The sequence below is a fragment of the Haliotis rufescens genome, unplaced genomic scaffold (assembly GCF_023055435.1).
Source record: "Haliotis rufescens isolate VD_foot unplaced genomic scaffold, xgHalRufe1.0.p SCAF_7, whole genome shotgun sequence".
NCBI lineage: Eukaryota > Metazoa > Mollusca > Gastropoda > Lepetellida > Haliotidae > Haliotis > Haliotis rufescens.
Genome location: NW_025964361.1, coordinates 10,448,428 through 10,463,131, shown reverse-complemented (window position 1 = coordinate 10,463,131; position 14,704 = coordinate 10,448,428). Strand labels below are relative to the sequence as shown.

Here is a 14,704-nt window from a genome sequence, read left to right as displayed (position 1 = left end):
CCGTTGATCGAAATCTCCATGTTGTTTACAAACAGGACGTCTAGTTTGTTTCACAATTTTGATTGGACTATGCATAGAGTCACTAGTGAAGCCAAAATGTAACTCCGGAATTCCAGCCTAGTTTGGTAAAGGTGGAAACTGGACTTGCCTCGGGAAGATGTGGGTGAGATTCAGGTTAGAATTGGTCCCTGGCATAACAGGGCTTGACTTAAGGAACTTGACCAGGTGCATGTTGGCATATAAAGCTTGTTGCATTTGACTTAACCAGGCCGCACCCTGGTCCCAAAAATTTATCAAAGTTGAAACACAAATGCATCAACTAGTCTAAATAAATAAAATCTCAGGTCTCTGTTGATAGTATTGAAAATAAAGCTTAGAGATGTTGAGTGTGTTGAAAGATTGAAGGGTTAGTTGCGCACAAATTTGAATTTTCTGGACATGAACTTGGTGCATGTAGATATAAATATTAGTTAAATGATGACTCATAAAATCACTGGATTGTCTGACTCCGTTATTTACAGGTCGCTGCCATATAGTTGGAATATTGCTGACAGGCGTTAAGCCACAAGCATACAACTTATTGAGTAACCTTGCTTTCAGGTGATCCTTGGAACAGTTGCCTCGTATTTCCTGGATCTGCAGGACACTTACAATGTTCCTGTGGTGGGGACAATACCAGGGGGGTGAGTGTTAGTAGTAGATGAACTCTGATAGTAGCGCACAGGTCACCAATCAGGTGAAGTTGAGCAACATCGGTCACAGAGAGTCCTTTGATGAATTGTTTCGGTTCCTGATAGTTTCTAGGGCTTCAGCCCTGCCCCACACTGAAGCACATGTAACACGTGTCGTGTCTCCTTCGGCAAGTGACTTTGTTCGAAATGTGCCTCTGTTCACCCAGCAGTGAATGGGTGCCCGGTAGAATTTGATAGCATTATTGTTGCTAACAGGCATTTCCTGTCACATCCCAGGGATTCTCCAGTGTGAAATAATGTGTCCTTGATGCGCAGTAATCATACTCTAGTTGTATATAGACATGATAGGTGTTCGTAACAGTACTCATCATTTGGGTGTATTCCATGGCCTTGTGGGCAGAAGTAACACTTTCACTTATCTATGTGTTTATGAACATTTTGATTATCCTATTACAGGGAACATAATTTTCACATTGAAACACCAGACTTATTCATCTTTTTGGTGACCTTCACCTTGTGCATGCCTAAACTGACCTGTTTTGTGGTGACAGGCCTTCACCTCAAACTGCCTTCTATTTGAGTGACTTTCAGCCCAAAACCTGTTTCGTTTCTTAGTAACATTCAGACCGAAACCTCGTTTGGTTTTTAATGACCTTCACCCAGAAACTGTTTAGTGACCTTCACCCTGACATCAGTATTTTAAAGTAACTTGAACATGAACCTATTTCAGGGTGCCTGTTCCACGAGTACCCAACATATTACTTGCGAAGGATTACTTCTTTGAAGCCCTGATCATCATCATTGTAGCCTATGCACAAACTATATCCATGGCCAAAACACTAGGCATGAAGAACAACTACAAGGTGGATTCAAATCAGGTGAGTTAGGACCACACATCTGTTATGTCGTGGCTGATGGATGGTGTGGCACATGACAATCTCATTCAAATCAGACCTTGCACTCTGATATGATAACTCTCTGTGAAGATCTGACAACATTTCCGTAGAAAATCGCATCGGGTGAAGGATGGGAGGGTTCTTGAGCCAATCAGATGTCAGCTTTCTAAAACTGTTTGGCTTCATTTCTCTACTGCCTTCTTTCGGAAATTTCCATCTCAGCAAAGATAGCCTCCATAGTTCACGCTTTTGTTGTAGATGCTATCCTGCTCAGAAATGGCAGGATGAATTGAATGTCCACAACAATTTTATAGCAGGGCTTTATAGCAGGGCTTTATCTAGGATTCAACTGAGCCACTGAGCCACTGAGCAGTTCTAGATAAATCATTGTATAAAGTTTGCATTTGTTACACCTCCATTAACTTCGTTGTTGAGATAGAGAAATCAGATATGGCTGTCTGAATGCTCCGCTCACTCATACCGAGACTTTAGAAGCCTGGATGCTGATTGGTTGATTAGAATGTTCACCTGATGTGACCGATGGAAGTGTCCTAAGATTTTCATGAAGAGAGATATTGTATCAGAATAAAAGAACTGATTTTAGTGAGATTATGCACAATATATTTTTTTAATGTTTGATGTTGTCGTATCTATCATGTTCTGGTTCAAGGCATGGGAACCTTTTTAAAGTGAGATTTCCTTTTGAAAGAATATTGGAGTGAAGATTTTTTGTTGCCATGGTTACATGATTAGCTTTGTATAAGTTGTAAAACATTTCAGTTATTTGGTTGACTGTGGTTCATGCATGCTTATTTGGGGAGCTTCTGTGGTTCTCTCTGTGATATTCTGACATGATTAAAATCTTTTGAGAAGTAAAAATGGTAGAAAGGCCAGACCAAGTTAATTAGAATTAAAAGATCACAATCAGAATTTGTTACTGCTTTGTGCCAGTTGTACACACACATCTTTGGGTTCATCTTTTGGGAGTGAAAATGTGCTATCCTTTCACTTCAAGTGAAGTCTTTGCTTGAACAAGCAGTAGAGAAGAAACTCGTCAAAATGTGAAAGTTTCAGTTTGAGATGAAGGTTACAAGACACAAACCCTGTGAAGATCTGGCTTACAATTGGTCTTCAGCAGCCCATGTGTGTCTTAAGAGGTGACTAACAGGATCGGGTGGTCAGGCTTGCTGACTTGGTTGATGCATGTCATCATATCCAAATTGTTTAGATTGATGCTCATGATGTCAATCACTAGATTGTCTAGTCCAGACTCGATAATTGACAGACAGCAACTGTATAGCTGGAATATTTATGAGTACAGTGTTAAACAACAAACGACAAACCACAAGTGACAGTTATGCCTCCAACATAATGTTTTTCTTTATTACATTTATTTGGAAAATGGCTAACATGGCTAAAATGACGCAGGCAGATCTTTTAAACAAGTAATTAACTTGGCCAGGCCTAAACATGATGTAAATGTTGATATGAATTATTTTTTCCTTGTACTGTGTTATTCTGTGCATGTTTAGAGCTGTCTTGGTTTTGTATTCACTATTTGTGTTTTATTTCAGTATGTTTCAGTTTGATTGCATGTATCCGGTATGCATGTGATGAGTTCCAGTTATCCTGTAACAAATAACTGTTTAGTTAGTAATGCTGTTCCAATTAACCATTGATGATTGTTTGAAGGGATTGGACATGAATTCTTTGAATAATGATCTTCGAAATATGTTTGTTTTTTGTATATTTGGAAACACACATATTTTATGTTATTCCTATTCGTGCTCACTCATCAGGCTCACTATTCTGTCATTAATTGCATTTTTATGAACAGTGATAAATGATTTTTTTTAATTTGCAAAACTTTATGTATGAATTACCCTTGTGGGTGGCTTGGTAGCTCAGTGGTGATAGTGGTGGCTTGGTGTCCTGGGTTCTATTCCCCACCCTGTATGCACATGGAGCTTCTAGCACTGTTATTATATATATATAGTTATACCAAGATTCCGTCCGTCTGTCCGTTCGTCTGAAAAGTTTGTCCTCACGATTTCCCTTAAACCATTCAGTGGATTCATCTCAAACTTAGTACATATAATCTGTGTCATATGGAGGGGTGCAGTCAAAAGAAAAAAATTGTTTTTATTAATTTTCCATTTTTTTATGAATTTTTCAAACCCTAACCCTATCCATTATTTATTTTGAAACTACTGACACACTAGGCGGGTCGGGGGTATTAGTGAGCCACGCTCACTTTTGCCCTTGTTATATATATTTTTTAAAGTTTCAGTAAAAAATGGATAAATTAATATTGAACAGTAAGGTACAGTGTTACAGTCTCCTGTGGTTGTGTGACATTGTGAGTGGGTCATCTAGCATGGTTTAGGGGCTTTACATTAATGAGAATATAGAGCTAGAAGTGGAAAGATCCTTCTCAAACCCTGTTGTGTGATGCTTTGATGATATAGCTTGTTGGGAGAGGTAGTGTATATAGTTATAAACATGATATAGGGAACAGATAGTTTTGTTATAAATGGCGCTATTACATTGTTATGATCAATGGACAATGTGTGTGAGACGGCACAAAAGGCCTTTATATTGTTTCAAAACTGCAGCTTTGTATAAAAGATTCCTAAACAAATATTTATTTCGAATCATCGGACTGTTATCAATGACCTTTTAGTGAAAGTTTCCCTGACTATCAAGATATACGATGATATAGGGCCAGAGTCGGTATGTTATCAGATGTTACCATTTTGAGATGGTACGCAACAAGCAGGGCTGGCTATCGATATAGAGCATAGAGATCGATTATCGCTAACTAAATAATGATCAATTATTAAAAAAATATTGAAGAAGTAACTTTGAGCAAATATGCAAGAAAGTCACAAAAGAAATCAAAATATTTCCCCCCACTGGTGTGCAGTGACTCATTTATACGTAGATTACTTTGTGGACATTTGAGATATACCAGTATGTACAAAAACAGTTGCTATCCATCGTTGTCAATTGACGCGATTGACAATAACAAGTCTGATTGGGTAAAGTTGAACTTTATTTCATAACAATAGTTTATGTAAGTTATTATAGATGAGACAATTTCATATCGATAATCGTAAATATTTCTTCCCATCCACGATAACCACGATTATCAATCTTTTTAGCCAGCCCTGAGGCATCTTCCCGAAGCAAGGGAGTTAACTGACTTTAAAAGTCCAGTTTCCACCCTTGCCGAACTAGGCTGGAATTACTGGGCTCGATCGTAGCGCCACCAGTGGCTGTTACGAGTTAAGTCCCTTCTATGCCTCTCCTATGGACCAATCAAATTCCACCTCTCGTAACACTTGCATTTGTTTCAAACAAAATGGCGGCACCCATTCAAGACGATCTGATCGATAATCAAGATCTAAATTGTGATAAAACTGGTCTTACATCGCGAAGTGCATCAAATCACGTGAGCACCTTGATTAAAAACTTGAAAAGATTTGGAAAATAGCTGTTGACAACATGGCCTTGTGCACATGCTGTGCAAATCCCGCAGTCGACCGAAATCTGTATGACAGTTTACGAACCGGATTTCGATTTCAGTGGCGATTTTGTTTGGACTATGCATAGAGTCATTAGTCCAGCCAAAATCTAACTCCATAATACCAGCCTAGTTCGGCAAGGGTGGAAACTGAACTTTTATAGTCAGTTAACTCTCTTGCCTCGGGAAGATGGCCCTGAGGCTAGTTAAAGGCTATTTTAGCATTGTGACATTTGCTCTAGGCTCAAAAGGAAGCAGGTGGTAACCATGGTAACTGGGTCCAGGGTACGTTAATATATACTCACCACCAACAGAACCAAATGTGAACCATAGAAACATGGAGAGAAGTATGTATGTTAAGAAGAGATGTTTCAAATGTGTACCACTAAATGACAAAACTAACAATCTGTCAAGTGTTACCACAGTGGCTTTATTCTTATCACGATATGCTGCACGTGATTTCCAAATTTTAAACGCTAATCCTGCACGAGACAAATGGCACATCTCGAGTCATGGATCTATGACGTCACATGAGATGCATTCATAAGCGTCGGTTTGCACAACATAACAGTATGTTCGTTTGTGCATCGAAACAATCTAATATCTCTTGAATATGAGTATTCATTAAATATTAACCATCATGTATGGTATTCGTGTTTCTTTTGTCAGTGAGTATAGGAGAGATAATACCCTGGATAACCGAGGATGGTGCAACATTCTGCTAATTCATGAAATGATCTTTCAGGAGATGTTTGCAACAGGAACTGCAAGCGTGGTTTGTGCATTATTTTCTGGCTACATCACTGCAGCGTCTGTATCTCGCAGCCTGGTGCAGGACGGTGCGGGTGGACGCACTCAGGTGAGATAACGAGTTAAGGTGATATGACTTGTCACATGATGATGTTACAGGAGATGTTTGCCTCAGGTACAGCAGGGGTGGTAGCGGCCATATTTTCTGGCTACATGGTGTCAGCTTCCATATCTCTTAGTCTGGTTCAGGACGGAGCTGGGGGAAGAACGCAGGTAACATGGTGATACGTGTGACAACCCCTGGCTTTAACAAACACATCCTTTAAGTACAACCATACTTGCACTGATTCCTGAAAAATGGCATCAATCAACAATAACCCTTTGCACAACTGCACATGAATTGAAGTTTTGCCAATCTCATTAAAATCAGATCTTTTACTCCCATACAATACCACTCTGTGTGAGGATCTAATAACGTCTTCATTGGAGATTGAGACAGGTGAATATTCTAATCAGCCATTCCATGTCAATCTTCTTAAATCAGCCCAGAATATCCTATTTCTGCCTCTCGAAAATGAACATAAACAGACAGTTCCAGATGTAATTAATAAAGCTTATGCCATTTATTGTTGGATATTCTGTCATGTTGTTCCTGAGTGCCATTGCATCTACTCCTAAGATGATGTACCATTGAAGGAATATTTGTGTTCCGTGTGGCTTTTGCCAAAATCAAATTGTTCAAATTGAGATGGTAAAGAATGGAGCTGAATCATTTTAGAAAGCTGACACCTGATTGGCTCACGAACCCACTCATCCTTTATATTGGGCGGTCAAAATTTGTACAAAGTCTGGAAGGTCTGTGGCTGGAGCCCCCTGGCTGTGTCATACAAAAAGACGTTAAAAGATGGTACTTGTTGTTACCCTGCCTGGCACTTAGCATTACTGGAATAAAGCTTGGACTGGTTGGCTCAGAGTCAGTAATGTGTCTGAATGTGTTATCCATGTTAAACTGTGGCATGGTATTTCAGTGGGCCATCACCATAAAACAGGCATTAGGTCTGGACTAGTACAAGCAGCCATACATTTACATCCAAGTGCAATAGTTTTGAACATGTATGTAACCAAATAAACATTTGTGTACTATCTACCTGGGAAAGGGCCTCCCTATAAAAATGTATGATGAGTAAAATAATGGAATACAGTATTTAACTACCGTTGGACAACCAGTGTGTGCATAATACACACATACAATGAGCTTCGATTTTATTTGACAATGTGAAGACATCATTGTGTACACGTAACACCAGAAGTAGCATATCAACGAATATACTGATGTACGCAAGTCAGTCCTGTTATTACACAATCTGGCTATAAAAGTGTTCATTGTGTATCTAGACCTGTGTTTGTAATCCATTATATTACCAAGATTTCAATTAATTTTGTTTGCATTAATTTCGCGATCGTTCAACTTTAGTGGGCACAATGTTGTAGGCCAGTGATTAAAGCATTGGACCACTCACTGAAACAAAAATTCAGTTCCTTACATAGCTAAAATTTGTGAAGCAAAGTGTATGGCTGGATAGTTTGTGTATTAGAAGTGGCTTTAAACCACACCATCATGATATGGCTGAAATATTGCCGATGTGATGTAAAGCATAAACACACTCACTCACTTTAAACCACACAAACTTTCTGGTGTAAAATATTTTGTTCGGTTGATCTTGTGGTTAGGTTGATGTTGCTCTCGCTCGTGTTTGAAGATGTTTGAATTGACTGAAGTCGTTGCCATGGTTTCAGGTAACCTCCCTCGTAGCGTGTTCTGTGGTGTTGTTGGTGATCATGGTGTTGGGGCCGCACCTACACGCACTCCCCCTGGTGAGTACTCAAAGCAGCCCTGGTTGTTACTGGCTTAAAAATAGAAAAGGCCTTGAATATTTCTAGCAAAAAAAATTTGAAGAAAAGATTTTTTACAATCTTTTTTTATCGTCAGTAACTAGAGTTATCCCCCTTCGAAAGGGCCCAAATGTACATGGTATAAATTTTCAATATTGGCCTTGAATTACTTTACTTTTACTGAAATTAACTATGCATCATTCCTGCTGTGGGGAGGGGGAGGGGGAGGGGGGAGAAATACAAGTTAGCTGTGCTAAATCAAGTTGTCTGTTTCAGTGTGTGCTGTCCTCCATCATCATAGTCAATCTACGAGGGATGTTCATGAAGCTCTTCCAGCTCAGGGATCTGTGGAGGAAATCTCACTATGACTGTGTGAGTTGAGTGATGTGGCTGTGTCAGTAGAACTGTGTGTCAGATGGGTGATGTGGCTGTGTTGGTCTGACTGTAAGATGGGTGACAATCTGTGTTTCATGCTGTGAGGGTGGTGGCATATCCTCATGGTGCATCGATTATTTACACACCGCCGTCATATAGCTGGAATATTGCTGAGTGCGGCGTTAAACAACAAACCAACCAACCAACCAACCAACCAACCCAGTTGCATGGATCTATGCTCATGATATCAATCACTGGATTATCTGGTCGAGATTCGATTGTTTACAGTTAAACAACAAACAAAACCAACTGTAAGTTGTGGTCTGCTTCAGATTGTGTGGGTGTTCACCTTCTGTGCCTCTGTGATCCTCGATGCCGACAAAGGCCTGATGATCGGCTTCCTTGTGTGCACCTTGATGGTGGTGGTCAGAACCCAGAGGTATGTCATCCTGTGGAAGGGTTAAGAGTAGGGCTGGGACGAGTCCAAATTTACAACCCGGGTACCCGACCCCCTATTCCCCGACCCTACCCGGGTACCCTCTACAGGTCTCAAGAGATAGGTACAAAATGTCTGATTTGGAACATTTGGCAAAATGTATTTATATACACATAAAACGATCTGGTCATGCATACACTGAAGTTGACTGAAGCTTTATCTTTGTTCAAACCTATAAATTTGAGAAGAAATGGGTGCATAGTCAGAAAGAAATGCAAACGTATGTGACTTGTAATGCGACCATGGAGTTCCAGATATATTTTGTCATTAAACAATAAATCACATGACTATCCACAGGTCCGGGTAGTCCTGTGGGTCCCCGGGTTCTACTCAGTACCCACCCGACCTGATAACCCGAGTTACCCGTCCCAGCCCTACCTAATAGGAAATACAGTTTTCATTAGTTAACAGTAGAGGACGTAACGTGTACGCGAGACGGCTCTCCCATCTCGCGTACAAGTGACCACCTGAGAGGGGTCACTCGTATGCGTGACGGCCTGTCAGTGGACCATGGAGTTCTGCATTTTGCACAAAAATGTCTCTACAAGCGTTATTTGTGAAAATAATAAAACAAAATTAAGTACAGTTATTGATCATTCTACTAGTTATCGAATGACATGAAAAAAATGTCATAAGAAAAATAATAAACGGTCAAATTGGGAGAAAAATGTGTAAAAATCGAGCAAAATGTTCTGTTTTTGATAGCGATTTTCTCCTATGTACATAGTAGTAACAGGTAGTATTTTCTAAAAGCTTATTCATCGTAGAGTTACAAAATATATAAATTATTTCACGCATGGTTAAGCTTTTAATCATTATATTGTTCTTATTTTGTAATTGCATTTAGTGCATTATTGTAAAACTAAGCATCAACACCTCTTCTTCTATATTGTTCCTGTTGTCAGTGATTTACAAATTACCTCTACAAAGCCGTGACATTAGATACGACTATGAATTTGGCAAGTTTTAGTTTCAATTTTGCTGCGACCGCCTCCGTGGTCTAGTGGTAGAGCGTCCGCCGGGAGAGAGGAAGGTCTGGGGTTTGATTCCTGGCCGCGTCTAACCAAAAGATGTTAAAAGATGGTACTTGTTGTTACCCTGTCTGGCGCTCGGCATTAAGGGGCTAAAACAAGGGGTATTCATGTTAAACTGCGGCTAGTGAGCTAGTGCTATAAAATCGGCATTAGTCTGGACTAGTACAAGCAGACACACATACACACACACACACACACACACACACACACACACACACACACACACACACACACACACACAATCAAGTGCAATAATCTTGGATGTTAAACCCAATTTCACCTCACCTCACCTCAATTTTGCTGCATACTTTGGGCCGAATATCGGTCTCTAAACAAGCCCAACTAAAGGTCTGTAGAAATGAGAAACATACAAATTTCTTAATACATTGATGCGTCCGTTGGACTAGGATGTAATTTTGCTTGTGTGATGTCAGGTCAACATCTGTTGCTGTGGGCACCGTCGGTTCCAGTGAGGAATACCGTTCTCTCGGGCAGTACAGAGACGTGAGTGTCAACTGATTCTAGCTTACACAGAAAGATATTCAGCAGTGGTCTATATGTTCTAAGATGTAGGAATATTTTTGAGATGACAAGAACAGAACTAAAACTAAACTTTATCAGGACAACATGTCCATAAGGCCATGTCATTCCCATAACTGCCACTTCATGTTTTGTCCCCAAGAACCTACAGACAAAGAAAATGACTGTGTGTTGCATTGTTTCTTACCTTGATAAAATTATTAGAATATAGTCAAGAATAACAGCAGTCAGCAACCAGCAGGAGGCTTTAACAAAGTCATGTCGGGTGACCTTGATCTTTCTGCACCTGTTGCTGATCAGTGCTTGCCATTCAAGAAATGTTGGGAGTGGACTTGTCACATTAGGAAGCATTAGTCAACAGTTCATGCAAATGTTGGCCTTGAGAAAAAAAACACACCTTTAATCAGATAAATATAACAATGCAATGCCTCCTGCCCTCACCTTTTTGTAGAATTGCATAAAAATGTAATTATTAATTTATACAGCTTTAACTTCACATTACTGGGAGACAGTCTGAACCCATGATACATCTTGCTGTCGTAGTTCACATGTCAGTGTGAAGTGCTGTTATGTTCAGAGTTGCATCCCTTAGTTCTTCCAGGATCCTGGGTGCAAATCAAATTGGGTGTCCAAATGATTCATACAGACTCACACTCTGACTCACTCTCTCACTCTAAGTGCAGTATTTGTAGGATGGTGTTTTAATGTCTTCCTGCCACAGGTCAAAGAGATGGCTGGTGTCCGAGTGATCCGTATGGATTCGCCGCTGTATTTCGCCAATGCAGACATTTTCAAGAAGAAGGTGTACAAGTTGTCAGGACTGAATCCCCTGAAGCTGCGGAAGAAGACGAAGGAGATGGTGGTGGATAAGGAGGAGGAGACCAATCATGTGGGCAACAACTGCAGGGAGGTATGGGCAGATGTTAGTCCCTGATGTTAGAGGCATGGGTTGTTCTGTTTTAAAGGTGCCGTGCATTGCACCTGTGTTTGTCCAAAAAGAAAGTGATGTCATTAAGTCCATATAACTTCTAGGAACACTTGGTTCTGAATCCTTGATGAATAACAGTACTAGTCTATATATTCTGAAACTAAGATTACTGAAAATAATGCCAATATACATGTTTAGTTATTGCAAAAGCTTTTAGCACAGACTGAAAATAGTCACTCTCTCAGTTAATGAATAACAGGTCCGTAACCATGGTAACTGACAAAATGTACTGTTCCTCAGCGGCCTACAAGCGGAGAAGGGGATGTTGCTACGTATGCTGCCAATAATGGTGATGGCGCTCCAGACACTGCCATCTACCTGTTGCCAGGCAACAAAGACTTAAAGTCTACACTACACCATATTGTCATTGACATGACTGGTGTGACATTTGTTGATATCATGGGGGTTACAGCTATACAACAGGTAAGAGGAAAGCCGCTTGGAGTCTTTGTTGCAGGGTTCATGGAAGTACTTGTGAAATTTTGAACCCCAAAATAGGTTCTTTTTTCGATATTTTGGAAGTGTTTTGATTTGAAATATGAGAATTACACTGAAGGTCACTGAATAACTTTAGATAAAATTACAAATCTTTCAAGCTTTGGTGACATGTGAAGATCCGGCGTAGAATAGGTCCATAGCAACCCATGCTTCCTGTAAATATCGACTATGCTTGTCGTAAGAGGCAACTAATGGGATCGGGTGGTCGCTGACTTGGTTGATGCATGACATTGTATCCCAATTGAGTGGATCGATGCTCATGATGTCAATCATTGGATTTACAGACCGCCGTCATATGGCTGGAACAGTGCTGAGTGTGGCATTAAACAACAAACGAACAAACATCAAGCGTATTTATTACATGAGGAAGCACTGTGCACTAGTTCACTAGTTAGTTTGTAGTTGTTGGTGACATGGAAGGGGATTATTTGGTCACAATGGCCACTGAGTCTGGAACTTCAGTGGATGCCCAGCTCTGTTTTACTTTGCTGAGTCACACCATGCCTTGATGGTGCAGATTCATGCTCCCACTGATGCCCACACTATAGCCTAAGTTGTAATGTTGGCTTGTCTGGCCAAACACCTGGAGTCAGTTCCCAACATACACATGTTGATGTGTGAACTCCATTCTTTGTCCTTGGCTTGAGTAATGCTGTAAGCAGCCTGTAAATCAACTGCTTCACTGTTAAGTACACCCTGTGAAGATCCGGGTTAGAATTGGCCCTCACCAACCCATGCTTGTCACAAGAGGCAACAAACAGGATCAGGTGGTCAGACATGCTTATTTGGTTGGTGCATATCATTTTATCCCGAGGGGGCACTGGTGGCCCAGTCGTCTAAGGCCCTGCGATTCGCTGTACAGAGTTGCGTCCCTTGGGCACACCAGAAACCTATGATAGTGGGTTTGAATCCCAGTTTGCCCTGACTATGTTTCTAGGTTTGTCAGCACCATGCCCGTGCTCATGGGTTTCACCAAAGTGTTAAACGTCTGAGACCTGCATTACTTTGGGCTTTCCTCCCACATTAAGCTGACACGCAGCGATATAACTGGAATAGTGTTAAGAGCGACGTTAACCCCAAATCAATCAATCAATCAATCAATCAATCAATCAATCAATCATCCTGTTTGCATAGATTGATGCTCATAATGTCATTCACTGTATTGTCTGGTTCAGATTGGATTATTTAGACCGTCATAACATAGCTGATTGGTGATTGCGATGTTAAAACAACAAGCAAACAAACAGGTAACAAATGATGTGTCTGCTTGTGGTCTGATTCCTGCTTGCTTGGATACATGTATAGTACTGTTGACATTCGTTCACTTTCTAAGATTGCACGTTGATTTATCTTGTTCCAGATTATAACAGAGTTTGACTCTATACATGTTGAAGTTCTTCTAGCAGAAGTGAGAGGTAAGGATTTCAGGAATTGTTTTTGGTCTCTGTTGAAGTTAATAAATATGCTAGTCATATATTAGCCCTAGCAAAACCACATAGTATTCCATAGTATTCCTATGTCAGGGCAGTTTACCCTGAAGATCCTAGTATGTACCTGTCAGTTTACCCTGAAGATCCTAGTATGTACCTGTTAATTTACCCTGAAGATCTGAGTATGTACCTGTCAGTTAACCCTGAATATCCGAGTATTTGTACCTGTCAGTTTACCCTGAAGATCCCAGTATGTACCTGTCAGTTTACCCTGAAGATCCGAGTATCTACCTGTCAGTTTACCCTGAAGATCCGAGTATTTGTACCTGTCAGTTTACCCTGAAGATCCCAGTATGTACCTGTCAGTTTACCCTGAAGATCCGAGTATCTACCTGTCAGTTTACCCTGAAGATCCCAGTATGTACCTGTCAGTTTACCCTGAAGATCTGAGTTTGTACCTGTCAGTTTACCCTGAAGATCCGAGCATGTACCTGTCAGTTTACCCTAAAGATCCCAGTATGTAACTGTCAGTTTACCCTGAAGATCCCAGTATGTACCTGTCAGTTAACCCTGAAGATCCCAGTATGTACCTGTCAGTTAACCCTGAAGATCCCAGTATGTACCTGTCAGTTAACCCTGAAGATCCCAGTATGTACCTGTCAGTTTACCCTGAAGATCCCAGTATGTTCCTGTCAGTTTACCCTGAAGATCCCAGTATGTACCTGTCAGTTAACCCTGAAGATCCATGTATGTACCTGTCAGTTTACCCTGAAGATCCCAGTATGTACCTGTCAGTTTACCCTGAAGATCCTAATATGTACCTGTCAGTTTACCCTGAAGATCCTAATATGTACCTGTCAGTTTACCCTGAAGACCCAAGTATGTACCTGTCAGTTTACCCTGAAGATCCCAGTATGTACCTGTCAGTTAACCCTGAAGATCCCAGTATGTACCTGTCAGTTAACCCTGAAGATCCCAGTATGTACCTGTCAGTTTACCCTGAAGATCAAAGGATGTACCTGTCAGTTTACCCTGAAGATCCCAGTATGTACCTGTCAGTTTACCCTGAAGATCCCAGTATGTACCTGTCAGTTTACCCTGAAGATCCAAGTATGTACCTGTCAGTTTACCCTGAAGATCCCAGTATGTACCTGTCAGTTTACCCTGAAGATCCAAGTATGTACCTGTCAGTTTACCCTGAAGATCCAAGTATGTACCTGTCAGTTAACCCTGAAGATCCGAGTATCTACCTGTCATTTACCCTGAAGATCCTAGTATGTACCTGTCAGTTAACCCTGAAGATCCGAGTATGTACCTGTCAGTTAACCCTGAAGATCCGAGTATGTACCTGTCAGTTAACCCTGAAGATCCCAGTATGTACCTGTCAGTTTACCCTGAAGATCCCAGTATGTACCTGTCAGTTTACCCTGAAGATCCCAGTATGTACCTGTCAGTTAACCCTGAAGATCCAAGTATGTACCTGTCAGTTTACCCTGAAGATCCCAGTATGTACCTGTCAGTTTACCCTGAAGATCCCAGTATGTACCTGTCAGTTTACCCTGAAGATCCAAGTATGTACCTGTCAG

At 40.7% G+C, this 14,704-nt stretch overlaps 1 protein-coding gene across 1 annotated transcript in view; it reads left to right on the top strand.

Annotated features, from left to right (window-relative positions):
• The window catches only part of LOC124114656 (sulfate transporter-like), a 43,848-nt gene that overhangs the window by 24,045 nt on the left and 5,099 nt on the right, over positions 1-14,704 (top strand). The window contains exons 7-16 of the mRNA XM_046475331.2: positions 601-683; positions 1,423-1,570; positions 5,860-5,973; positions 7,662-7,739; positions 8,034-8,129; positions 8,465-8,571; positions 10,097-10,166; positions 10,924-11,112; positions 11,431-11,613; positions 13,049-13,103. Coding sequence (XP_046331287.2) covers positions 601-683; positions 1,423-1,570; positions 5,860-5,973; positions 7,662-7,739; positions 8,034-8,129; positions 8,465-8,571; positions 10,097-10,166; positions 10,924-11,112; positions 11,431-11,613; positions 13,049-13,103 — 1,123 coding nt within the window. The remainder of the gene's footprint in view (positions 1-600; positions 684-1,422; positions 1,571-5,859; positions 5,974-7,661; positions 7,740-8,033; positions 8,130-8,464; positions 8,572-10,096; positions 10,167-10,923; positions 11,113-11,430; positions 11,614-13,048; positions 13,104-14,704) is intronic.